Source organism: Ranitomeya variabilis, chromosome 5, assembly GCF_051348905.1.
Source record: "Ranitomeya variabilis isolate aRanVar5 chromosome 5, aRanVar5.hap1, whole genome shotgun sequence".
Taxonomy (NCBI): Eukaryota; Metazoa; Chordata; class Amphibia; order Anura; family Dendrobatidae; genus Ranitomeya; species Ranitomeya variabilis.
In genome coordinates, this window is record NC_135236.1 from 29,351,339 (window position 1) to 29,376,196 (window position 24,858).

At 56.1% G+C, this 24,858-nt stretch overlaps 2 protein-coding genes across 4 annotated transcripts in view; one reads left to right on the forward strand and one right to left on the reverse strand.

Annotated features, from left to right (window-relative positions):
- The first annotated feature begins 970 nt into the window (after nucleotides 1-970).
- PSMB6 (proteasome 20S subunit beta 6) lies at nucleotides 971-12,182 on the forward strand. Its single transcript, XM_077261602.1, has 6 exons — nucleotides 971-1,128; nucleotides 3,010-3,077; nucleotides 3,228-3,359; nucleotides 3,445-3,574; nucleotides 11,194-11,338; nucleotides 11,974-12,182. Exons 1-6 carry the CDS (start codon nucleotides 1,033-1,035, stop codon nucleotides 12,099-12,101), a joined length of 699 nt encoding a protein of 232 aa, XP_077117717.1. The 5' UTR covers nucleotides 971-1,032; the 3' UTR covers nucleotides 12,102-12,182.
- A 4,042-nt stretch (nucleotides 12,183-16,224) lies between these two features.
- C5H17orf114 (chromosome 5 C17orf114 homolog) overlaps nucleotides 16,225-24,858 on the reverse strand; it is an 88,746-nt gene continuing 80,112 nt past the window's right edge. For 2 of the 3 annotated variants that reach the window (XR_013215494.1, XM_077261603.1), the window contains exons 2-3: nucleotides 19,800-19,879; nucleotides 16,225-16,965 (exon numbers count right to left, since the gene is read on the reverse strand). Coding sequence is in view for 1 of the 3 variants with exons in the window: in XM_077261603.1 (XP_077117718.1) it covers nucleotides 16,796-16,965; nucleotides 19,800-19,879 (250 nt within the window). In the remaining 2 variants the exon portion in view is untranslated. Of the gene's footprint in view, nucleotides 16,966-19,799; nucleotides 19,880-21,685; nucleotides 21,843-24,858 lie in introns of all 3 variants that reach the window. The other variant, XR_013215493.1, reaches the window with a different exon arrangement.

Sequence of the window (24,858 nt, forward strand, 5' to 3'; positions counted from 1 at the left end):
GGGCCACCACCAATAGGAAGAACGGGCCCATCCCAGTCATCAATCAGAGTGCAGAGAGAGTGCGGAGAGCGGCGGGGCTGTGCTGAGAGAGTGCTGAGAGAGTGCGGAGAGAGTGCGGAGAGAGTGCGGAGAGCGGCGGGCTGTGCTGAGAGAGTGCGGAGAGAGTGCGGAGAGCGGCGGGCTGTGCTGAGAGAGTGCGGAGAGAGTGCTGAGAGGGTGCGGAGAGAGTGCGGAGAGGGTGCGGAGAGAGTGCGGAGAGGGCGCGGAGAGGGCGCGGAGAGAGTGCGGAGAGAGTGCGGAGAGAGTGCGGAGAGCGGCGGGCTGTGCTGAGAGAGTGCGGAGAGAGTGCGGAGAGAGCGCGGAGAGAGCGCGGAGAGAGTGCGGAGAGAGTGCGGAGAGCGGCGGGCTGTGCTGAGAGAGTGCGGAGAGAGCGCGGAGAGAGTGCGGAGAGAGTGCGGAGAGAGTGCGGAGAGAGTGCGGAGAGCGGCGGGCTGTGCTGACATCTGCTGGCCGACACGGTTATTGCTCTACAGATCACACTAGTATGGGGGGCGATTGCCGGATTATCAGTGAGGCGTCATGGTGGCGGACCTGCTGTATTATGGATTTGTAAGAGGGTCTTTGGGGTGCTCCTTTATTGAATTACTGAGGTAAAGGAGAAAAATATTTAGAATTGAGAGTCCTCAGTGGTTGATACCTTTTAATGGCTAACTGAGAAGATGGTAATTAAAGGAACTTATGGAGATTATTATAACTATATTACTCTCCTCCTGTTATTTATTATCATGATTTATTAATTGACACCTACCGCCATCTTTGTCCTCCCATCCATCACGCACGCCGCACCGGCCATCTTTGTACACCCCAGCAGCATGAGCGCTCACCTCACTAGCGTCTAATGCTCGCTACGTCATATGTCAGCGCCGGGCGGCCATCTTTCTACACCCATGAGTGTGCACATCATTTCGTCATATCCGTGCGCCGGAAGTTCCTGTGAGATTCCTCCCCCGTCTCCCGGCAGAGCAGAGAATCATGGCGGCGGTGAAGATGCTGAGTCCTGGTGCGGGGCCGCTGAGCGGCGGGGAGACTATGGAGCAGGAGTGGATGAGCCGGGAAGTGACCACCGGGGTAAGACGGGGGATACACGGCGGCCGTGCTGGGAGTTGTAGTTCTCCTCCATGGTGCGTCCGCCAGGTCTGGCCCCCGGGGACCGAGAAAGAGGGGGGGAAATATTAACCCCTTCATGACCAGGGGTGTTTTCATGTTCTCGTTTTCGCTCCCCTCCTTCCCAGAGCCATAACTTTTTTATTTTCCCGTCAATTTGGCCATGTGAGGGCTTATTTTTTGCAGGACGAGTTGTACTTTTGAACGACATCATTGGTTTTACCATGTCATGTACTAGAAAACGGGAAAAAAATCCCAAGTGCGGTGAAAGTGCAAAAAAAAAAGTGCAGTTCCACACTTCTTTTTTGTTTGTCTTTTTTACAAGGTTCACTAAAAGATAATACTGACCTTATATTATGATTCTCCAGGTCATTACGAGTTCACAGACACCTAACATGACTAGGTTATTTTTTATCTAAGTGGTAAAAAAAAATTCAAGACTTTGCTAAAAAAAAAATTGCACCATTTTCTGATACCTGTAGCGTCTCCATTTTTTGTGATCTGGGGTCGGGTGAGGGCTTATTTTTTGTGTGCCGAGCTGGCGTTTTTAATGATACCACTTTTGTGCAGATATGTTCTTTTGATCGCCCGTTATTGCATTTTAATGCAATGTCGCAGCGACCAAGAAAACCCGTAATTCTGTCATTTCTATTTTTTTTCTCACTACGCCGTTTAGCGATTAGGTTAATGCATTTTTTTATTGATCGGGCGATTCTGAACGCGGCGATACCAAATATGTGTAGGTTTGATTTCTTTTTTTTTTTTTTATTGTTTTATTTTGAATGGGGCGAAAGGGGGGTGATTTAAACTTTTGTATTTTTAATTTTTTTCATATTTTTTAAAACATTTTTTTTTTTTACTTTTGCCATGCTTCAATAGCCTCCATGGGAGACTAGAAGCTGGCACTCGATCATCAGATCGCCCCTATGTAGCTGAATTACTGCTTGCTATGAGGGCCGACCACAGGGTGAAAACTGGCATCAACCACCATAGAGGTCTTCAATAGACCTCTGGTTGTCATGCCGACACATTGCTGACCCCCGATCATGTGACGGGGGTCAGCAATGCGCTCATTTCCGCCCCGTTGGCCGGAAGTGCTGGTTAAATGCCGCTGTCAGTGTTTGACAGCGGCATTTAACTAGTTAATAGCAGCGGGTGGATCGAGATTCCACCCGCGCCTATTGCGGGCACATGTCAGCTTTCATGCATGTACAATGCCGATCTATAGAGGCAGAATGGCGATGCATGGAGGCAGAATGGCGATGCGTGGAGGCAGAATGGCGATGCGTGGAGGCAGAATGGCGATGCGTGGAGGCAGAATGGCGAGGCGTGGAGGCAGAATGGCGATGCGTGGAGGCAGAATGGCGATGCGTGGAGGCAGAATGGCGATGCGTGGAGGCAGAATGGCGAGGCGTGGAGGCAGAATGGCGATGCGTGGAGGCAGAATGGCGAGGCGTGGAGGCAGAATGGCGATGCGTGGAGGCAGAATGGCGATGCGTGGAGGCAGAATGGCGATGCGTGGAGGCAGAATGGCGATGCGTGGAGGCAGAATGGCGATGCGTGGAGGCAGAATGGCGAGGCGTGGAGGCAGAATGGCGATGCGTGGAGGCAGAATGGCGAGGCGTGGAGGCAGAATGGCGATGCGTGGAGGCAGAATGGCGATGCGTGGAGGCAGAATGGCGATGCGTGGAGGCAGAATGGCGATGCGTGGAGGCAGAATGGCGAGGCGTGGAGGCAGAATGGCTGTGACTGGTGCCCGATGCTCCATATTTGGGGTGAGCGCAGCTCTGGCAGTGACTGGAGCTCCATCTTCGGGGTGCTCATCCTTCTCGCTTCTCTCTGCAGACGACCATCATGGCGGTGGAGTTTGATGGCGGGGTGGTGATCGGCGCTGATTCCAGGACGACCACTGGGTGAGTGTGTGGCCCCTGGTGGAGATCACTGGGCTATACCACTGCAGATATGAAGGGGGGAAACCTCATGGTCCGTGATTACCCATCATGCCCCGGGCCTAGCAGTGCGCGGTCCGCCTTCTGTGGTCGCTGACGGTTTCCTCTCTGCAGGGCGTACATCGCTAACAGGGTGACGGACAAGCTGACCCCCGTCCATGACCGCATCTTCTGCTGTCGCTCCGGCAGTGCGGCGGACACTCAGGCCATCGCCGATGCCGTCACCTACCAGCTGGGATTTCACAGGTCAGTAGTGACCGGCGGCAGCGTCTGATGGAGGGGGCACAGTATGGAGGAGCTCCCCTCTAACCCCCGTGTCTGCTCCCCACAGCATAGAGCTGGGCACGCTGCCCCTCGTCCACACCGCCGCCAACCTCTTCAAGGAGATGTGCTACAAGTACCGCGAGGACCTGATGGCCGGGATCATCGTCGCCGGGTGGGACCAGAGGAAAGGGGGGCAGGTATGAGGCAAAATTCACCCCCGATGACCCCGCCGGTGACCCTTCTCCTCCACCCCCGCCGGTGACCCTTCTCCTCCACCCCCGCCGGTGACCCTTCTCCTCCTCCCCCGCCTGTGACCCTTCTCCTCCTCCTCCCCCGCCTGTGACCCTTTTCCTCCTCCCCCGCCTGTGACCCTTTTCCTCCTCCCCCGCCTGTGACCCTTTTCCTCCTCCCCCGCCTGTGACCCTTTTCCTCCTCCTCCGCCTGTGACCCTTTTCCTCCTCCCCGCCTGTGACCCTTTTCCTCCTCCCCCGCCTGTGACCCTTTTCCTCCTCCCCCGCCTGTGACCCTTCTCCTCCTCCCCCGCCTGTGACCCTTCTCCTCCTCCCCCGCCTGTGACCCTTCTCCTCCTCCCCCGCCTGTGACCCTTCTCCTCCTCCCCCGCCTGTGACCCTTCTCCTCCTCCCCCGCCTTTGACCCTTCTCCTCCTCCCCCGCCTGTGACCCTTCTCCTCCTCCCCCGCCTGTGACCCTTCTCCTCCTCCCCTGCCTGTGACCCTTCTCCTCCTCCCCCGCCTGTGACCCTTCTCCTCCCCCGCCTGTGACCCTTCTCCTCCCCCGCCTGTGACCCTTCTCCTCCTCCTCCTCCCCCGCCTGTGACCCTCCTCCTCCTCCTCCCCCGCCTGTGACCCTCCTCCTCCTCCTCCCCCGCCTGTGACCCTCCTCCCCCGCCTGTGACCCTCCTCCTCCCCCGCCTGTGACCCTCCTCCTCCCCCGCCTGTGACCCTCCTCCTCCCCCGCCTGTGACCCTTCTCCTCCTCCCCCGCCTGTGACCCTTCTCCTCCTCCCCCGCCTGTGACCCTTCTCCTCCTCCCCCGCCTGTGACCCTTCTCCTCCTCCTCCTCCCCCGCCTGTGACCCTCCTCCTCCCCCGCCTGTGACCCTCCTCCTCCCCCGCCTGTGACCCTCCTCCTCCCCCGCCTGTGACCCTCCTCCTCCTCCTCCCCCGCCTGTGACCCTCCTCCTCCTCCTCCTCCCCCGCCTGTGACCCTCCTCCTCCCCCGCCTGTGACCCTCCTCCTCCCCCGCCTGTGACCCTCCTCCTCCTCCCCCGCCTGTGACCCTCCTCCTCCTCCTCCCCCGCCTGTGACCCTCCTCCTCCTCCTCCCCCGCCTGTGACCCTCCTCCTCCCCCGCCTGTGACCCTCCTCCTCCTCCCCGCCTGTGACCCTCCTCCTCCCCCGCCTGTGACCCTCCTCCTCCTCCTCCCCCGCCTGTGACCCTTCTCCTCCTCCTCCCCCGCCTGTGACCCTTCTCCTCCTCCTCCCCCGCCTGTGACCCTTCTCCTCCTCCTCCCCCGCCTGTGACCCTTCTCCTCCTCCTCCCCCGCCTGTGACCCTTCTCCTCCTCCTCCCCCGCCTGTGACCCTTCTCCTCCTCCCCCGCCTGTGACCCTTCTCCTCCTCCCCCGCCTGTGACCCTTCTCCTCCTCCCCCGCCTGTGACCCTTCTCCTCCTCCTCCCCCGCCTGTGACCCTTCTCCTCCTCCTCCCCCGCCTGTGACCCTTCTCCTCCTCCTCCCCCGCCTGTGACCCTTCTCCTCCTCCTCCCCCGCCTGTGACCCTTCTCCTCCTCCTCCCCCGCCTGTGACCCTTCTCCTCCTCCTCCCCCGCCTGTGACCCTTCTCCTCCTCCTCCCCCGCCTGTGACCCTTCTCCTCCTCCTCCCCCGCCTGTGACCCTTCTCCTCCTCCCCCGCCTGTGACCCTTCTCCTCCCCCGCCTGTGACCCTTCTCCTCCTCCTCCTCCCCCGCCTCTGACCCTCCTCCTCCCCCGCCTGTGACCCTCCTCCTCCTCCCCCGCCTGTGACCCTCCTCCTCCTCCTCCTCCCCCGCCTGTGACCCTCCTCCTCCCCCGCCTGTGACCCTCCTCCTCCTCCTCCCCCGCCTGTGACCCTCCTCCTCCCCCGCCTGTGACCCTCCTCCTCCTCCCCCGCCTGTGACCCTCCTCCTCCTCCTCCCCCGCCTGTGACCCTCCTCCTCCCCCGCCTGTGACCCTCCTCCTCCTCCTCCCCCGCCTGTGACCCTTCTCCTCCTCCCCCGCCTGTGACCCTCCTCCTCCTCCTCCCCCGCCTGTGACCCTTCTCCTCCTCCTCCCCCGCCTGTGACCCTTCTCCTCCTCCCCCGCCTGTGACCCTTCTCCTCCTCCTCCCCCGCCTGTGACCCTTCTCCTCCTCCCCCGCCTGTGACCCTTCTCCTCCTCCCCCGCCTGTGACCCTTCTCCTCCCCCGCCTGTGACCCTTCTCCTCCTCCTCCTCCCCCGCCTGTGACCCTCCTCCTCCCCCGCCTGTGACCCTCCCCCGCCTGTGACCCTCCTCCTCCTCCTCCCCCGCCTGTGACCCTCCCCCGCCTGTGACCCTCCTCCTCCTCCTCCCCCGCCTGTGACCCTCCTCCTCCTCCTCCTCCCCCGCCTGTGACCCTCCTCCTCCCCCGCCTGTGACCCTCCTCCTCCTCCTCCCCCGCCTGTGACCCTCCCCCGCCTGTGACCCTCCTCCTCCTCCTCCCCCGCCTGTGACCCTCCTCCTCCTCCCCCGCCTGTGACCCTCCTCCTCCTCCCCCGCCTGTGACCCTCCTCCTCCCCCGCCTGTGACCCTCCTCCTCCCCCGCCTGTGACCCTCCTCCTCCCCCGCCTGTGACCCTCCTCCTCCTCCTCCCCCGCCTGTGACCCTTCTCCTCCTCCTCCCCCGCCTGTGACCCTTCTCCTCCTCCTCCCCCGCCTGTGACCCTTCTCCTCCTCCTCCCCCGCCTGTGACCCTCCTCCTCCTCCCCCGCCTGTGACCCTCCTCCTCCTCCCCCGCCTGTGACCCTCCTCCTCCCCCGCCTGTGACCCTCCTCCTCCCCCGCCTGTGACCCTCCTCCTCCCCCGCCTGTGACCCTCCTCCTCCTCCTCCCCCGCCTGTGACCCTTCTCCTCCTCCTCCCCCGCCTGTGACCCTTCTCCTCCTCCTCCCCCGCCTGTGACCCTTCTCCTCCTCCTCCCCCGCCTGTGACCCTTCTCCTCCTCCTCCCCCGCCTGTGACCCTTCTCCTCCTCCCCCGCCTGTGACCCTTCTCCTCCTCCTCCCCCGCCTGTGACCCTTCTCCTCCTCCTCCCCCGCCTGTGACCCTTCTCCTCCTCCTCCTCCCCGCCTGTGACCCTTCTCCTCCTCCTCCCCCGCCTGTGACCCTTCTCCTCCTCCTCCCCCGCCTGTGACCCTTCTCCTCCTCCTCCTCCCCCGCCTATGACCCTTCTCCTCCCCCGCCTGTGACCCTTCTCCTCCCCCGCCTGTGACCCTTCTCCTCCCCCGCCTGTGACCCTTCTCCTCCTCCTCCCCCGCCTGTGACCCTTCTCCTCCTCCTCCCCCGCCTGTGACCCTTCTCCTCCTCCCCCGCCTGTGACCCTTCTCCTCCTTCTCCTCCCCCGCCTGTGACCCTTCTCCTCCTCCCCCGCCTGTGACCCTTCTCCTCCTCCTCCCCCGCCTGTGACCCTTCTCCTCCTCCGCCTGTGACCCTTCTCCTCCTCCTTCCCCGCCTGTGACCCTTCTCCTCCTCCTCCCCAGCCTGTGACCCTTCTCCTCCCCTGCCTGTGACCCTTCTCCTCCCCCGCCTGTGACCCTTCTCCTCCCCCGCCTGTGACCCTTCTCCTCCTCCTCCTCCTCCCCGGCCTGTGACCCTTCTCCTCCTTCTCCCCCGCCTGTGACCCTTCTTCTCCTCCTCCTCCCCCGGCTGTGACCCTTCTCCTCCTCCTCCTCCTCCTCCCCCGGCTGTGACCCTTCTCCTCCTCCCCCCGCCTGTGACCCTTCCCCTCCTCCTCCTCCCCCGCCTGTGACCCTTCTCTTTCTCCTCCTTCCCTGTCTGTGACCCTTCTCCTCCTCCTCCCGCCCGTGACCCTTCTCCTCCTCCTCCCCCCCGCCTGTGACCCTTCTCTTTCTCCTCCTTCCCTGTCTGTGACCCTTCTCCTCCTCCTCCCCCCGCCTGTGACCCTTCTCCTGTGACCCTTCTCCTCCCCCGCCTGTGACCCCCCTCCTCCCCCGCCTGTGACCCTCCTCCTCCTCCTCCCCCGCCTGTGACCCTCCTCCTCCTCCTCCCCCGCCTGTGACCCGTCTCCTCCTCCTCCCCCGCCTGTGACCCGTCTCCTCCTCCTCCCCCGCCTGTGACCCGTCTCCTCCTCCTCCCCCGCCTGTGACCCTTCTCCTCCTCCTCCCCCGCCTGTGACCCTTCTCCTCCTCCTCCCCCGCCTGTGACCCTTCTCTTTCTCCTCCCCCGCCTGTGACCCTTCTCCTCCCCCGCCTGTGACCCTTCTCCTCCTCCTCCCCCGCCTGTGACCCTTCTCCTCCTCCCCCGCCTGTGACCCTTCTCCTCCTCCTCCTCCCCCGCCTGTGACCCTTCTCCTCCTCCTCCCCCGCCTGTGACCCTTCTCCTCCTCCTCCTCCCCCGCCTGTGACCCTTCTCCTCCTCCTCCCTCGCCTGTGACCCTTCTCCTCCTCCTCCCTCGCCTGTGACCCTCCTCCTCCTCCTCCCTCGCCTGTGACCCTCCTCCTCCTCCTCCCTCGCCTGTGACCCTTCTCCTCCTCCTCCTCCTCCTCCCTCGCCTGTGACCCTTCTCCTCCTCCTCCCTCGCCTATGACCCTTCTCCTCCTCCTCCCTCGCCTGTGACCCTCCTCCTCCCCCGCCTGTGACCCTCCTCCTCCTCCTCCTCCCCCGCCTGTGACCCTCCTCCTCCCCCGCCTGTGACCCTCCTCCTCCTCCTCCCCCGCCTGTGACCCTCCTCCTCCCCCGCCTGTGACCCTCCTCCTCCTCCTCCCCCGCCTGTGACCCTCCTCCTCCCCCGCCTGTGACCCTCCTCCTCCTCCTCCCCCGCCTGTGACCCTCCTCCTCCCCCGCCTGTGACCCTCCTCCTCCTCCTCCCCCGCCTGTGACCCTCCTCCTCCCCCGCCTGTGACCCTCCTCCTCCTCCTCCCCCGCCTGTGACCCTTCTCCTCCTCCTCCCCCGCCTGTGACCCTTCTCCTCCTCCCCCGCCTGTGACCCTTCTCCTCCTCCTCCCCCGCCTGTGACCCTTCTCCTCCTCCTCCCCCGCCTGTGACCCTTCTCCTCCTCCCCCGCCTGTGACCCTTCTCCTCCTCCTCCCCCGCCTGTGACCCTTCTCCTCCTCCTCCTCCCCGCCTGTGACCCTTCTCCTCCTCCTCCCCCGCCTGTGACCCTTCTCCTCCTCCTCCCCCGCCTGTGACCCTTCTCCTCCTCCTCCTCCCCCGCCTATGACCCTTCTCCTCCCCCGCCTGTGACCCTTCTCCTCCCCCGCCTGTGACCCTTCTCCTCCCCCGCCTGTGACCCTTCTCCTCCTCCTCCCCCGCCTGTGACCCTTCTCCTCCTCCTCCCCCGCCTGTGACCCTTCTCCTCCTCCCCCGCCTGTGACCCTTCTCCTCCTTCTCCTCCCCCGCCTGTGACCCTTCTCCTCCTCCTCCCCCGCCTGTGACCCTTCTCCTCCTCCTCCCCCGCCTGTGACCCTTCTCCTCCTCCTTCCCCGCCTGTGACCCTTCTCCTCCTCCTCCCCAGCCTGTGACCCTTCTCCTCCCCTGCCTGTGACCCTTCTCCTCCCCCGCCTGTGACCCTTCTCCTCCCCCGCCTGTGACCCTTCTCCTCCTCCTCCTCCTCCCCGGCCTGTGACCCTTCTCCTCCTTCTCCCCCGCCTGTGACCCTTCTTCTCCTCCTCCTCCCCCGGCTGTGACCCTTCTCCTCCTCCTCCCCCGGCTGTGACCCTTCTCCTCCTCCCCCCGCCTGTGACCCTTCCCCTCCTCCTCCTCCCCCGCCTGTGACCCTTCTCTTTCTCCTCCTTCCCTGTCTGTGACCCTTCTCCTCCTCCTCCCGCCCGTGACCCTTCTCCTCCTCCTCCCCCCCGCCTGTGACCCTTCTCTTTCTCCTCCTTCCCTGTCTGTGACCCTTCTCCTCCTCCTCCCCCCGCCTGTGACCCTTCTCCTGTGACCCTTCTCCTCCCCCGCCTGTGACCCTCCTCCTCCCCCGCCTGTGACCCTCCTCCTCCTCCTCCCCCGCCTGTGACCCTCCTCCTCCTCCTCCCCCGCCTGTGACCCGTCTCCTCCTCCTCCCCCGCCTTTGACCCGTCTCCTCCTCCTCCCCCGCCTGTGACCCTTCTCCTCCTCCTCCCCCGCCTGTGACCCTTCTCCTCCTCCTCCCCCGCCTGTGACCCTTCTCCTCCTCCTCCCCCGCCTGTGACCCTTCTCTTTCTCCTCCCCCCGCCTGTGACCCTTCTCCTCCCCCGCCTGTGACCCTTCTCCTCCTCCTCCCCGCCTGTGACCCTTCTCCTCCTCCCCCGCCTGTGACCCTTCTCCTCCTCCTCCTCCCCCGCCTGTGACCCTTCTCCTCCTCCTCCTCTCCCGCCTGTGACCCTTCTCCTCCTCCTCCCTCGCCTGTGACCCTTCTCCTCCTCCTCCCTCGCCTGTGACCCTCCTCCTCCTCCTCCCTCGCCTGTGACCCTTCTCCTCCTCCTCCTCCTCCTCCCTCGCCTGTGACCCTTCTCCTCCTCCTCCCTCGCCTATGACCCTTCTCCTCCTCCTCCCTCGCCTGTGACCCTTCTCCTCCCCCGCCTGTGACCCTTCTCCTCCTCCTCCCCCGCCTGTGACCCTTCTCCTCCTCCTCCTCCCCCGCCTGTAACCCTTCTCCTCCTCCTCCCTCGCCTGTGACCCTTCTCCGCCTCCCCCGCCTGTGACCCTTCTCCTCCTCCTCCCTCGCCTGTGACCCTTCTCCTCCTCCTCCCTCGCCTGTGACCCTCCTCCTCCTCCCTCGCCTGTGACCCTTCTCCTCCTCCTCCCTCGCCTGTGACTCTTCTTCTCCCTCGCCTGTGACCCTTCTCCTCCTCCTCCCCCGCCTGTGACCCTTCTCCTCCTCCTCCTCCCCCGCCTGTGACCCTTCTCCTCCTCCCCCGCCTGTGACCCTTCTCCTCCTCCTCCTCCCCCGCCTGTGACCCTTCTCCTTCTCCTCCTTCCCCGCCTGTGACCCTTCTCCTCCTCCTCCTCCCCCGCCTGTGACCCTTCTCCTTCTCCTCCCTCGCCTGTGACCCTTCTCCTCCTCCTCCCTCGCCTGTGACCCTTCTCCTCCTCCTCCCTCGCCTGTGACCCTTCTCCTTCTCCTCCCTCGCCTGTGACCCTTCTCCTCCTCCTCCCCCGCCTGTGACCCTTCTCCTCCTCCCCCGCCTGTGACCCTTCTCCTTCTCCTCCTTCCCCGCCTGTGACCCTTCTCCTTCTCCTCCTTCCCCGCCTGTGACCCTTCTCCTCCTCCTCCTCCCCCGTCTATGACCCTTCTCCTTCTCCTCCTCCCCCGCCTGTGACCCTTCTCCTTCTCCTCCTTCCCCGCCTGTGACCCTTCTCCTCCTCCTCCTCCCCCGCCTGTGACCCTTCTCCTTCTCCTCCTTCCCCGCCTGTGACCCTTCTCCTCCTCCTCCTCCCCCGCCTGTGACCCTTCTCCTTCTCCTCCTTCCCCGTCTGTGACCCTTCTCCTCCTTCCCCGTCTGTGACCCTTCTCCTCCTCCTCCCCCCCGCCTGTGACAGCTCCCCCCACATACATGTAACCCCTCACATACCCCCATCTCTCTGCTGCAGGTGTACACGGTGCCCATGGGGGGGATGATGGTGCATCAGCCGTTTTCCATCGGAGGCTCCGGCAGCTCCTACATCTATGGATATGTGGACTCTACATACAAAACCGGAATGACCAAGGAGGAGTGTCTGAAATTCACTGCAAACGGTGAGATCATGTGACCAGAGGAAGAGGATAGCCCCGCCCCACTGCAGGACGATGGGAGGAGCTAGGAGTCTCCGCCCCCTGCAGGGTGATACAGATAGGAGGAGCTAGTAGTCTCCGCCCCTGCAGGGTGATACAGATAGGAGGAGCTAGTAGTCTCCGCCCCCCTGCAGGGTGATACAGATAGGAGGAGCTAGTAGTCTCCGCCCCCTGCAGGGTAATACAGATAGGAGCTAGTAGTCTCCGCCCCACTGCAGGATGATAGGAGGAGCTAGTAGTCTCCGCCCCCTGCAGGGTGATACAGATAGGAGGAGCTAGTAGTCTCCGCCCCCTGCAAGGTAATACAGATAGGAGCTAGTAGTCTCCGCCCCACTGCAGGATGATAGCAGGAGCTAGTAGTCTCCGCCCCCTGCAGGGTGATACAGGTAGGAGGAGCTAGTAGTCTCCGCCCCCTGCAGGGTGATACTGGTAGGAGGAGCTAGTAGTCTCCGCCCCCTGCAGGGTGATACTGGTAGGAGGAGCTAGTAGTCTCCGCCCCCTGCAGGGTGATACTGGTAGGAGGAGCTAGTAGTCTCCGCCCCCTGCAGGGTGACAGTCTGCCCCTTTCCCCTGTGCTGTAACCCCTTCCTCTCTTGCAGCTTTGGCGCTGGCGATGGAGCGTGATGGATCCAGCGGGGGCGTCATTCGTCTTGCCGCCATCACAGAAGCGGGTGTGGAGCGTCAGGTGATCCTTGGGAATGAATTGCCCCGATTCTCAGCCTCATGATGTCGCCCCGATGTTCCCTTTCTCACCCTTATGTTTTTGTTACTTATGTGATGACCCTAATAAACCTGAGGTGTCAGCTCCCGCAATGTCGTTCTCTCTCGGGGGCAAATAGTCATGTGTCCTGCTCTAGTCACATCCAGAGCTGCAGTCACGACTCCTCGTACAGAGGGGGGAGCTGTGTGATGCCGCTAGTTCTTTATGGATGGACGGGGAGTGTTAGTGTGGCGGTGTCATGTATGTGCCCTGTTTTATATCCGCCCTGTACGACGGCTGACTGTGCAGTACAACGGTGTTATTCATGTGCACACTATGATGGCGGTAGTTGTGAGCAGCCCAGCATTATTTTTAAGTGGCCATATGTGTGTAGTTCTCTGTGTGCAGTATGGCGGCATTATTCCTCTACGTGTCCCTATGTGTGCAGTATGGCGGCATTATTTCTGTGTGTGCAGTATGGCGGCATTCTTTCTGTGTGTGCAGTATGGCGGCATTATTCCTCTACGTGTCCCTATGTGTGCAGTATGGCGGCATTATTTCTGTGTATGCAGTATGGCGGCATTCTTTCTGTGTGTGCAGTATGGCGGCATTATTTCTCTGTGTGTGCAGTATGTCGGCATTATTCCTCTACGTGTCCCTATGTGTGCAGTATGGCGGCATTATTTCTCTGTGTGCAGTATGGCGGCATTATTCCTCTACGTGTCCCTATGTGTGCAGTATGGCGGCATTATTTCTGTGTGGCCCTATGTGCAGTATGGCGGCATTATTTCTGTGTGTGCAGTATGGCGGCATTATTTATGCAGGTGGCCTTATGTGTGCAGTATGGCAGCATTATTTCTCTGCGCTGCCCTTTGTCTAGTAAAAAGGAAGGTACTTGGAGCATCCATTGGCCAGTATGTGTTGGGTCCCCGTGCTGATAAGACCCCTCTCCTGGGCTAGAAGGCTACAATTTATGGGGCAGGAAGGCGTTCGCTACTTAAAAGCACCTGACACTAGCGGGAGGTGGACAGGGACCTGACAATGGAGGACGCCTTGACGTTGGCTGTTGGGCTGAGATATATTGGTCGATCTATGCGCTAGGTACCTTCCTCTTTACTGTAAGTTTTCTTGGCCATACTACCGCTTCATTTTCCCAATATTCCACATGTGCACAATGAAGCATTTTCCGATTTTCTATGGCACTAATGCATTTCCAATTTTCTATAGATTTCTAGGAGACACACCAGAGCTAGTAGATTTGGGCGCAGCGATTACCGGGACCAAACGCCGAACGGTTCCTCGGTTACTACTCATGTCTATTCTCAATGAGAAAACCTGGGGGCGACTTCCGCACAGTCTAAAGTCCTTAACTCAGGGGTCTTGTACAAAAAGGTCAGAATGATTCATCATCACTAATAGCGGTGTCTTCCATCTGGTCTTTCCACCGCACTGGTGGCAGAAATCATGGCTAAGGGTGAAAGTCATTGTTCAATGAATGGACGACTTTCGTCTAGTAGATGAATCGCCCCAACAGCTAAAAAATAAACATTTGGTCTCAACCATCTTGATTTTGAAAAATCTAGGCTGGATTATAAACTGGGAGAAATCGGAACCTCAGACGTGACAACAAGGTTTTTGTAGGAGCCGTTTGGATTCAGAACACCGGTCGTCCTTTCTACCGGGGAAGAAGCAGGAGGAGCTCAGAGCCCGAGTCCTCGCCTTCAGAGAGGGTATGAAGATCCTGGGCCTGATGACGGCTTGTATACCAGGCGTTCGGTGGAGTCGGTTTCACTGGAGACAGTTGCAATGGGAAACTTGAACATCGTGGAAGGAACCGGTGGACAAGAAAATAAAATTGTCCATAGCAGTGAAAAAGTCATTAAGTTGGTGGATGTCTGTGGAGAATCTTCAAAAATGAAATCTGTGGATTCTATCCCTATTCGTGACAGCTACTACAGACACAAGCAGCAGTGGCCTCATGGAGAAGGTCCATATCCACCGGGCACCTGGCCAGAGCCAGGTTATCTCAGATCGTCAAGCTACAGAGCGTTTCGAGATGTCTGGGAAACATCAGAGATGGCAGATTACCTCAAGAAATCATCATGTCAGGGTCCTATCGGACAATGTCACTACAGTGGCCCTCCTCCGTCATCAAGGGGGGGGGCCGAGACATCACCATCTCCCTGCTTTAGCCACAAACATCTTTCGTTGGGCAGAGAAAACTGTCCTTTTAGTTTCAGCATTACACCTGACGCGGTCTCAAAATCAGAGTGCCGACTTTCTCAGCAGGAAGAAAGTACGGACATCGGAATGGGTAGTGAACTGGGAAGAGTTTCATCGGCTAACCTATCGCTGGGGTATCCCACAGGGAAAAAGGCAAAGGTTCAGAAGTTTCTCCTCAAATCCAGGAGACAGCCCAGTGGGCATAGATGCTTGGTCCCAGGTATGGAACATTCATTTAGCATGTGCTTTTCCACCATTTTTCCTAATTCCGTCAGCGCAGAGAAAAATTCGAGAGGATCAGGCCAAAGTAATCTTAATGGGACAATTTTGGCCCAAGAGCAGCTGGTTTCCCCTGCTGAAACAAATGGCTCTGGACAATCCACGTCCTCTTACCACTAAGGCACCATCTTCTTTTCCAGGGGCCAGTCATCTGCAGCTATCAGGCTGGATCCTGAAGGTGATACTTGATCTCAAGGGCTTTCAGAGTAGTATCCAAAATACAAGAATCTGGAAGACGTTTTGTTCACAACACCGAGAGTCAATGTCGGAAATTTCATGTCCAGATATTCTAAAAATTCTGGATTTCCTCCAGGTGGGGTTCTACAAGGGATTAAAACCTATAAATTTCATCTTGGATTGTCCACTAGCGAGTCGTCTCTGGATTGAGGGATTTGTTAAGGTCAGAGGCAGACTTGGGAACATAGAAAGCTCCATTCCACCATGGGACTTGAATCTGGTCCTAAACGACCTATGTAGACCACCATATGAGCCCCTAGAAGACTCAAGATTTGGAATAACTCTCCTTACAAACAGCCTTCCTGGTTGCTAATAATTTCGAAAGAGTGGAGAAATTCAGGCATTATCTATCAACGATCCCTACCTAAGAGTTCTAGATGATTGTGACATTCTAAGGTGGCAACAACCTTTCATACAAGCCAAAATACCATCTTACCTTCCTTCTGTCAAAACCACAAGGATAGACGAGAGCTTAAGTTTCACTCATTGAATGTAAGAAGGCCAGTTCTTCAATACTCAGAAGCCACAAAAGTTTGGCGAATTGACTCTATTTATTAAGTTTGGTGTGAAAAAGGCTTCAAGAACTACACTAGTAAGATGGATTAAATCCGTAACCAGTTTGGCCTATACCTCAGAAGGAAGAACTCGTCCGGATAACACTACAGCCCATTCACCCAGAGCAGTCTCTACATCTTGGGCTGGGGCTTCGGTGGACCAGATCTGCAGGGCAGCGACATGGTCAAGCCTTAATAACTTTTTGTAGACATTATAAGGCCAAAAGATGGCCTTCAAAAGCAAAGATCTCCCAAGAAGTGTCCTACCCTGAATGTTCTCTCTGGTATTCTGATGGTGCTGTCAGGAGGGACATCCTGAAAAGGGGGAATTAATCCTAGCCGTAATTGTGTGTCCAATAGTCCATCATGACTGCACCCTTACATTCCTCCCCCCTTAAATTTCCTGTCTGCTATGTGAAGGTAACGTATGTAGAAGGAATTTTCAATAAAATGGAGATGCATCCATCCTGGTGGGGTAGTTGAAAAATAACTGGCGGGTGGTGGAGGAGCGAAGGACAGGAACACACAAGAGGGTAAATGCCCCTATCAAGGATACGAAGGACGACCACCTGATGGTGCCGTCATGATGGACTCCTGGAGACACAATTACCGCTAGGACTAATTCCTCCTTTCAGACCAGGAATGGAGACATTCGTGTGATATGGTGGTATTATGGATTCACTTTGGTTAATTAAAGCTAAAACTTGAGCTCTAAAATTGGAGGTGCTGGGAGGATCGGGGTGTAACAGTCGCCCTCTTCCCATTGACCCGCATACACATCTGAGGGTCTGTTACCCTGGGTCAGTGCAGGTGCTCTTCATCTCTTTTCAAGCATTCACTGGCAGCAAGCACAGGTCTTTGCATTCAGGCTCAGATGCCATTTTTATGTTTATTCATAAAAAAATAAAATGTGAAAACGTCTATAAATCAGACCCCCTGCGAGGTCACTCTTGGACTTGTGGTCAGTGGCAGAAGTGTCGTGCATCTGGTAATCCAGCATCTGATGGTCCAGCAGGAGACAAATCGCACTAGAATTTTCCTTCTAGTGATCAGCACTGACTGCGGACACAAGGGGGCGACCTATTATAACATTTCATTAATAAAACAGTAATAATTTAAAAAAAAAATCTCAGGATACTGGTGACCTCCATATTGGAATATGGCTGATAACAGAGAGCAATAACCAGCACTGATCGAGGCAGCAGATATGACTGATACAGCATATAGGGGGCGCTGTGTCACCGCACAGTGATAGTGGCCATAGAGGTGCCCAAGCCTGTGCTGCCACCTTCTGGTGGATTCTGAGTACTGCGCCCGTAGCTGAGGATGATGAGATTGTAGTCCCTTCCAGTCAATATTCAGTGCGGCCCCCAACTCAGGACGAATCCCCCCAAATCCTGGAGCTGGAGGGAAGAGACAGTCCTGTCCTCAGAAGGTGGAGTCATTCACAAACATGGAGTCCATCTCATGGCGGAAGGACACGCGGGCTTTACCGCTGAAGCACGCGCGGCTCTGCTGGCCGTCCGTATCGCTGCCGGAGGAGTTGGTGGAGCGCAGGCGCGGCTTCTCCTCCTGAGGGGCAGGGGATGCGGGGGTCTCTGTGGGAAGAAGAAGAAACATGGGTACAACGTGCTCTGCTCACACGTGTGTACGCTCCTGTGTATACACCGCAGCCCGACACCCCCGTGTACACCGCAACCCTGTGTAGACGTACCCACTACCCCCCCGTATACACCGCATCCCCGTGTATACACGTACCCCCTCCTGTGTACACCGCACCCCCGTGTCTACACGTAGCCCCTCCTGTATATACCGCACCCCCGTGTCTACACGTAGCCCCTCCTGTGTAAACCGCACCCCCCGTGTGTACACGTACCCCCTCCTGTATACACCGCACCCCCGTGTCTACACGTAGCCCCTCCTGTATACACCGCACCCCCGTGTGTACACGTAGCCCCTCCTGTATACAGAGCACCCCGTGTCTACACGTAGCCCCTCCTGTATACACCGCACCCCCGTGTGTACACGTAGCCCCTCCTGTATATAGAGCACCCCCGTGTCTACACGTAGCCCCTCCTGTATACAGAGCACCCCGAGTCTACACGTAGCCCCTCCTGTATACAGAGCACCCCGTGTCTACACGTAGCCCCTCCTGTATACAGAGCACCCTCGTGTGTACACGTACCCCCTCCTGTGTACACCGCACCCCCATGTCTACACGTAGCCCCTCCTGTGTACACCGCACCCCCGTGTCTACACGTAGCCCCTCCTGTATACACAGCACCCCCGTGTCTACACGTAGCCCCTCCTGTATACACAGCACCCCCCGTGTCTACACGTAGCCCCTCTTGTATACACCGCACCCCCGTGTCTACACGTAGCCCCTCCTGTATACACCGCACCCCCGTGTGTACACGTAGCCCCTCCTGTATACAGAGCACCTACACGTAGCCCTTCCTGTATACACCGCACCCCCGTGTGTACACGTAGCCCCTCCTGTATATAGAGCACCCCCGTGTGTACACATAGCCCCTCCTGTATACACAGCACCCCCCGTGTCTACACGTAGCCCCTCTTGTATACACCGCACCCCCGTGTCTACACGTAGCCCCTCCTGTATACACTGCACCCCCGTGTGTACACGTAGCCCCTCCTGTATACAGAGCACCCCGTGTCTACACGTAGCCCCTCCTGTATACACCGCACCCCCGTGTGTACACGTAGCCCCTCCTGTATATAGAGCACCCCCGTGTCTACACGTAGCCCCTCCTGTATACAGAGCACCCCGTGTCTACACGTAGCCCCTCCTGTATACAGAGCACCCCGTGTCTACACGTAGCCCCTCCTGTATACACCGCACCCCCGTGTGTACACGTAGCCCCTCCTGTATATAGAGCACCCCCGTGTCTACACGTAGCCCCTCCTGTATACAGAGCACCCCGTGTCTACACGTAGCCCCTCCTGTATACAGAGCACCCCGTGTCTACACGTAGCCCCTCCTGTATACACCGCACCCCCGTGTGTACACGTAGCCCCTCCTGTATACAGAGCACCCCGTGTCTACACGTAGCCCCTCCTGTATACACCGCACCCCCGTGTGTACACGTAGCCCCTCCTGTATATAGAGCACCCCCGTGTCTACACGTAGCCCCTCCTGTATACAGAGCACCCCGTGTCTACACGTAGCCCCTCCTGTATACAGAGCACCCCGTGTCTACACGTAGCCCCTCCTGTATACACCGCACCCCCGTGTGTACACGTAGCCCCTCCTGTATATAGAGCACCCCCGTGTCTACACGTAGCCCCTCCTGTATACAGAGCACCCCGTGTCTACACGTAGCCCCTCCTGTATACAGAGCACCCCGTGTCTACACGTAGCCCCTCCTGTATACACCGCACCCCCGTGTGTACACGTAGCCCCTCCTGTATATAGAGCACCCCCGTGTCTACACGTAGCCCCTCCTGTATACAGAGCACCCCGTGTCTACACGTAGCCCCTCCTGTATACAGAGCACCCCGTGTCTACACGTAGCCCCTCCTGTATACACCGCACCCCCGTGTGTACACGTAGCCCCTCCTGTATACAGAGCACCCCGTGTCCACACGTAGCCCCTCCTGTATACACCGAACCCCCGTGTGTACACGTAGCCCCTCCTGTATATAGAGCACCCCCGTGTCTACACGTAGCCCCTCCTGTATACAGAGCACCCCGTGTCTACACGTAGCCCCTCCTGTATACAGAGCACCCCGTGTCTACACGTAGCCCCTCCTGTATACACCGCACCCCCGTGTGTACACGTAGCCCCTCCTGTATATAGAGCACCCCCGTGTCTACACGTAGCCCCTCCTGTATACAGAGCACCCCGTGTCTACACGTAGCCCCTCCTGTATACAGAGCACCCCGTGTCTACACGTAGCCCCTCCTGTATACACCGCACCCCCGTGTGTACACGTAGCCCCTCCTGTATACAGAGCACCCCGTGTCCACACGTAGCCCCTCCTGTATACACCGAACCCCCGTGTGTACACGTAGCCCCTCCTGTATATAGAGCACCCCCGTGTCTACACGTAGCCCCTCCTGTATACAGAGCACCCCGTGTCTACACGTAGCCCCTCCTGTATACACCGCACCCCCGTGTGTACACGTAGCCCCTCCTGTATACAGAGCACCCCGTGTCCACACGTAGCCCCTCCTGTATACACCGAACCCCCGTGTGTACACGTAGCCCCTCCTGTATATAGAGCACCCCCGTGTCTACACGTAGCCCCTCCTGTATACAGAGCACCCCGTGTCTACACGTAGCCCCTCCTGTATACAGAGCACCCCGTGTCTACATGTAGCCCCTCCTGTATACAGAGCACCCTCGTGTGTACACGTACCCCCTCCTGTGTACACCGCACCCCCATGTATATGTAGCTCCTCATCTCTCACCTTCATGACTGGATTTGCTTCTTTTTCGTTCTTTCCTCCTTCCGTACCAGGGAAAACAGCGCAGAGACTTCACCCCCATCCTAGGAAGAGAAGACAGGAGCCATGTACTCTGTATCCAGTGCGGAGCACTCTGCGCGGCCCCCAGATATATCCACCCAGTAATGTACAGATCCAGACACATCCCCATACCAGACATACCTCACGTCACAGTATACAGCCGCCCACTATATACAGCCCTGGGATACAGCCGCCCACTATACAGTGCCTTGCAAAAGTATTCGGCCCCCTGGAACTTTTCAACCTTTTCCCACATATCATGCTTCAAACCTAAAGTGTTCAGGGTGATGAGCTGTGTTGCCTTTACGCCAAGCATATCGTTTGGCATTGTCGCCAAAAAGTTAGATTTTTGTTTCATCTGACCAGAGCTCCTTCTTCCACATGTTTAGTGTCTCCCAGGTGGCTTGTTGCAAACTTTAAACAACACTTTTTATGGATATCTTTGAGAAATGGCTTTCTTCTTGCCACTCTTCCATAAAGGCCAGATTTGTGCAGTGTACGACTGATTGTTGTCCTATGGACAGACTGTCCCACCTCAGCTGTAGATCTCTGCAGTTCATCCAGAGTGATCATGGGCCTCTTGGCTGCATCTCTCATCAGTCTTCTCCTTGTTTGAGATGAAAGTTTAGAGGGACGGCCGGGTCTTGGTAGATTTGCAGTGGTATGATACTCCTTCCATTTTAATATGATCGCTTGCACAGTGCTCCTTGGGATGTCTAAAGTTTTGGAAATCATTTTGTATCCAAATCCGGCTTTAAACTTCTCCACAACAGTATCACGGACCTGCCTGTTGTGTTCCTTGTGCTTCATGATCCTCTCTGTGCTTCACACAGAACCCTGAGACTATCACAGAGCAGGTGCATTTATACGGAGACTTGATTACACACAGGTGGATTCTATTTATCATCAATAGGCATTTAGGACAACATTGGATCATTCAGAGATCCACAATGAACTTCTGCACTGAAAGTAAAGGGGCCGAATAATATTGCACGCCCCACTTTTCAGTTTTTGAATTTCCACAAAAATGTAAAATAAGCAATAAATTTCGTTCACCTTTACAATTGTGTTCCACTTGTTGTTGATTCTTCGCCAAAAACTTACATTTGGTATCTTTATGTTTGAAGCATGATATGTGGGAAGAAGTTGAAAAGTTCCAGGGAGCCGAATAATTTTGCAAGACACTGTATACAGCCACCCACTATATACAGCCCTAGATATACAGTCTCCCGCTATATACAGTGCCACGGTTCACACCGTGCTGCCAATAATATGTCAGGGATCCTGGGGAGGATACCTGTATCGTCCCTACTACTCACACCAATTTGTCACGAACCGGGGTTGTTTCGTTGCCCCTGGTTCCTTCTGAAAAGGATTAATCTATACCCCACTTTGGAACTTGCAGCTCTCTGGCGCCCCCTTTACCCTCAGGTCAGACTAGGTACTGCATCTAGTGTAATTAGTCACCAGAGAGGCTGCCTGCTATGTACTGGCCAAGGGCACACTGCAGCGAGGGCAATATAACTACTCCCACGCAAGGCAGGAACAATAATTATCAACGCCTACAAAGATTCCCAAACGCACAGAACAAAGTATGCTGCCACCAGCTCCGATTTCCTAAGGATTAATGGGTCCAGAGCCAACCCAAATCAGTAGTAATTCACTTCTGTTTATAGAGCAGGGAGAGACAAGCTACTAAATTATATATTTTACTCTATAAAAAGGTAGGCAGTGTTTACAAAGTATAAAAGATATTATAAAGAAGACAAAATCATGTGTACAATACAAATTACAAATAAAATGGGATTAAACTTGAAAAGAACACTTACAGGTCGTTATGTCATGGTATCATCTTGGCTGGGCTGTGGCTTAGGAGGATAAAATCATCTAGATGCATAGCACGTATGTAGAGAGCAGCTGGACCCCGGACACAAGACACTGCTGGAATGCTGTCTCACTAAGATATTCCAAACCCAGGCACTCCCCCTGTGGTGACATCAATTAGAGGCTGACACCTCCCCTTTACTTAGGATATTTTTATGCATAACTTGCTGTGTGAACCATCCATAAATATGACACCATGCTCATACTGTTCCCCAAGTCAGGTGCGTTCCTTTAACCGTGAACATGGAGCAATTACGTGAACCGCTTACCGAGAAATCCGCACTTTGCACTCGTTGCATCTAGCGGAGAGCGCTTTCAGGGACTGATAGCTCTAACGATGGACATACGGAATATACAATTCTTATCTCTCTAGCCCATGATGCTGCTAATTTCCCCCAGACATGGATTACAGCATGGGACAGAACAACGGACAGGTGAGGGAAATTGTTGTTTTTTAATTTATTTTTATTACAGGAGAACTAGGGCTTCGGTGAAATAAGCATTAGGTGAGAATAACTGTGTTTGTAACTTTTAAATAAAAAGTAAAAGTGTGTTTTGTTTTATTTCTAAAAAGACTATTCTGGCTGTGTCTTTATTTACCATACAACTATAGGATTAGTAATGGATAGGTGTCTTATAGACGTCTCTCCATTACTAAGCCATGGGATTGATGTCACCTGACAATACAAAGGTGACATCAACCCCACAACTATTACCCCACTTGCCACTGCTACAGGGCCGTGGGAAGAGCCAGGCAAAGCGCTATAATTGGCGCATCTAATAGATGTGCGTTTTCTCAGCAGTTGTGTGCTGCTATTTTTAGGCTGGGAAGAGGCAAATATCCATGGCCCCTTACCAGTGTGAGAATACCAGCCCCCAGCTGTCTGCTTTAGAAAGGCTGGTTGTTGTTTTTTTAATGATTTATTTAAATTTTAAAAAAAAAACAGCGTGGGGACCCCTTTATTCTTGATAACCAACCTTGCTGAAGCTGACAGCTGAGGCTTGCAGGCCCCAGCAGTGAATTTTGCCTGTCTGGTTATAGAATACACGGGGAGAACCCACGCCGGGTTTGTCATTCATTTATTTTGTTATAGCGCAGGCGGCGGTTGATTAATACCCCCATCATCTGCTCCTGCTGTCATTGTTATTAGTGGCACCAGGTGTCGGATGATGGGAGTAATAGTCCCAAAAGCCCCCACCTGCTGTCATTGTTTTGACTTGAATATAACTCATCTTTCTCCTCTGCTCGTGCTGGTCGCCGGTAGAGCAGGGGAGAATGATGAGAGCCGCGTTCAGCACCCGGCGCCGGGGAACAGCGCTTACTGTAATGCTTTTTCCCTGGCGCCCGTCCTTGTGGTACTGATGCGTCACACGGTTGCCACACGTGTGCCGCAAGTATTACACACACGGATATGGATATCTCCAGTACCGTTTTTTCAGGTACTGGAAATAAACGCACGTGTTAAACTGGCCTTAGGAACAATGGTGGTAAAGGAATTAAGGTGGTGTTGCCCATGGCAACCTAAATATTTCCATTGTTGGGGACTTTGCCATAATATGTGGTGGTGATAGATTGATAAGATTGTGTTGCCCGTAAAATCCAAGAAGACTTTGACCAAGACCAATGATTTTGTTCCTGGAACCAATAGATTTTGTAGCCATTAATGTAAAGTTTCTCAAAGCTATGAAGATGATGACGACCAGAATCCATCTGTCACACACTGACCCCATCCCCATGAGGCCTTGCTCCCCTCCGGGCGCCTCCACCCCGATTACCATATCTCCTTAGACCTGAAATTCAAGTTCCAGACATATTTAACATTTGTGAATTTACATAAGGAACACAGAGGAACATCTCAGAACGGTGAGGAACGTCAATAGGGTGTCAATCAACACCCCAGGGTGCGGCCGAAAACCAAATATACACCAATATCACCTATGAGAGGACGGCGGTGGCACCCAGGTCCACAAAGATGGGTAGAGGATCCTAAGGATCTCCAGTAATTAGCCACATGTCCGTGGGCACAGTGCCAGCTTCCCCTGCACGGGCTCCCAGTGATGGAACTGGAATGTTAATGGGGGCTTTATATAAACAATTCTTCATCCCTATCCCCCCCGCCTCCCGCCGTCCTCCATTCCAGAAGCCGTAGGATATTCCCGAGCAGAAGAGAAAGCTCATTGCAATGACAAAGTGTCTACAATATGTCTAAGGGGCCACTAATTCCTTGTTATAAGGGGTCCGCCATGTATGCTGGGGGGTATGGATGGCTTTTATCCACTCACTTTTCAGGCTCTGGAAATGTCCTGATCCCCGGCAGCACCTTTTATTTCAAAGACAACCCTTTTATAAATTTCTAAAGGTGGTATTCCCCTTTAAGATATTCCCTTAAAGGAATTGTCCATATCTGAAAATTACATCTAACATCGCAGGCAAGGCTTCAATAACCCTAATGTTGTCGACTCGTATCACCAGGAGACCCCCAATCAGGTGTTTGTGGCCCCATAATTCAACGGTGCTGATAGTAGTCACTGAAAAGCACCGCCCACTGGACTCCCTACAAATCTGGTAGAGCTATCTAATAACCATCCATATGGGGGAGGATTAAAGCAAGGGAGGCATAATGGTACGTGCCCACCTGGCCATGACGATGTACACAGCTCTGCACGCCCATACGTTTGTCCACCATGCTTTATCTACCCATCAGTATTGTCCTCCCAGAGATCAGTAATTACTCCTCCATGCTCCATAATTACCCCTCTAGGAACAGAACAGAATAACTCACAAGTTTCTCTTTGTACAACTATTGTTCTCTGTTATCAGCCACTTCTGATTGATCTCTAGCGGAGGGTGATGAAGGACTCACAGGCACATAACATGGTCCGGACAGTGACCCGCAGAGATGGCGAAGACAATCAACTCTATTGTCCTCTGTTATCAGCTTGTCTTCATGAAATGTTCTGCGCACCTGAGATCATGGTCCTGACAGGTCCATACAAGCAGAGAGGGAGCGCTCCTGCCCAAATAATGCAATCAATACGTTACATGTCCCCCTACAGAGCAGTGCAATACTCTGCAGAATATACTGCTATGTATGTGAGGGGGTGAAGGGAGCAATGC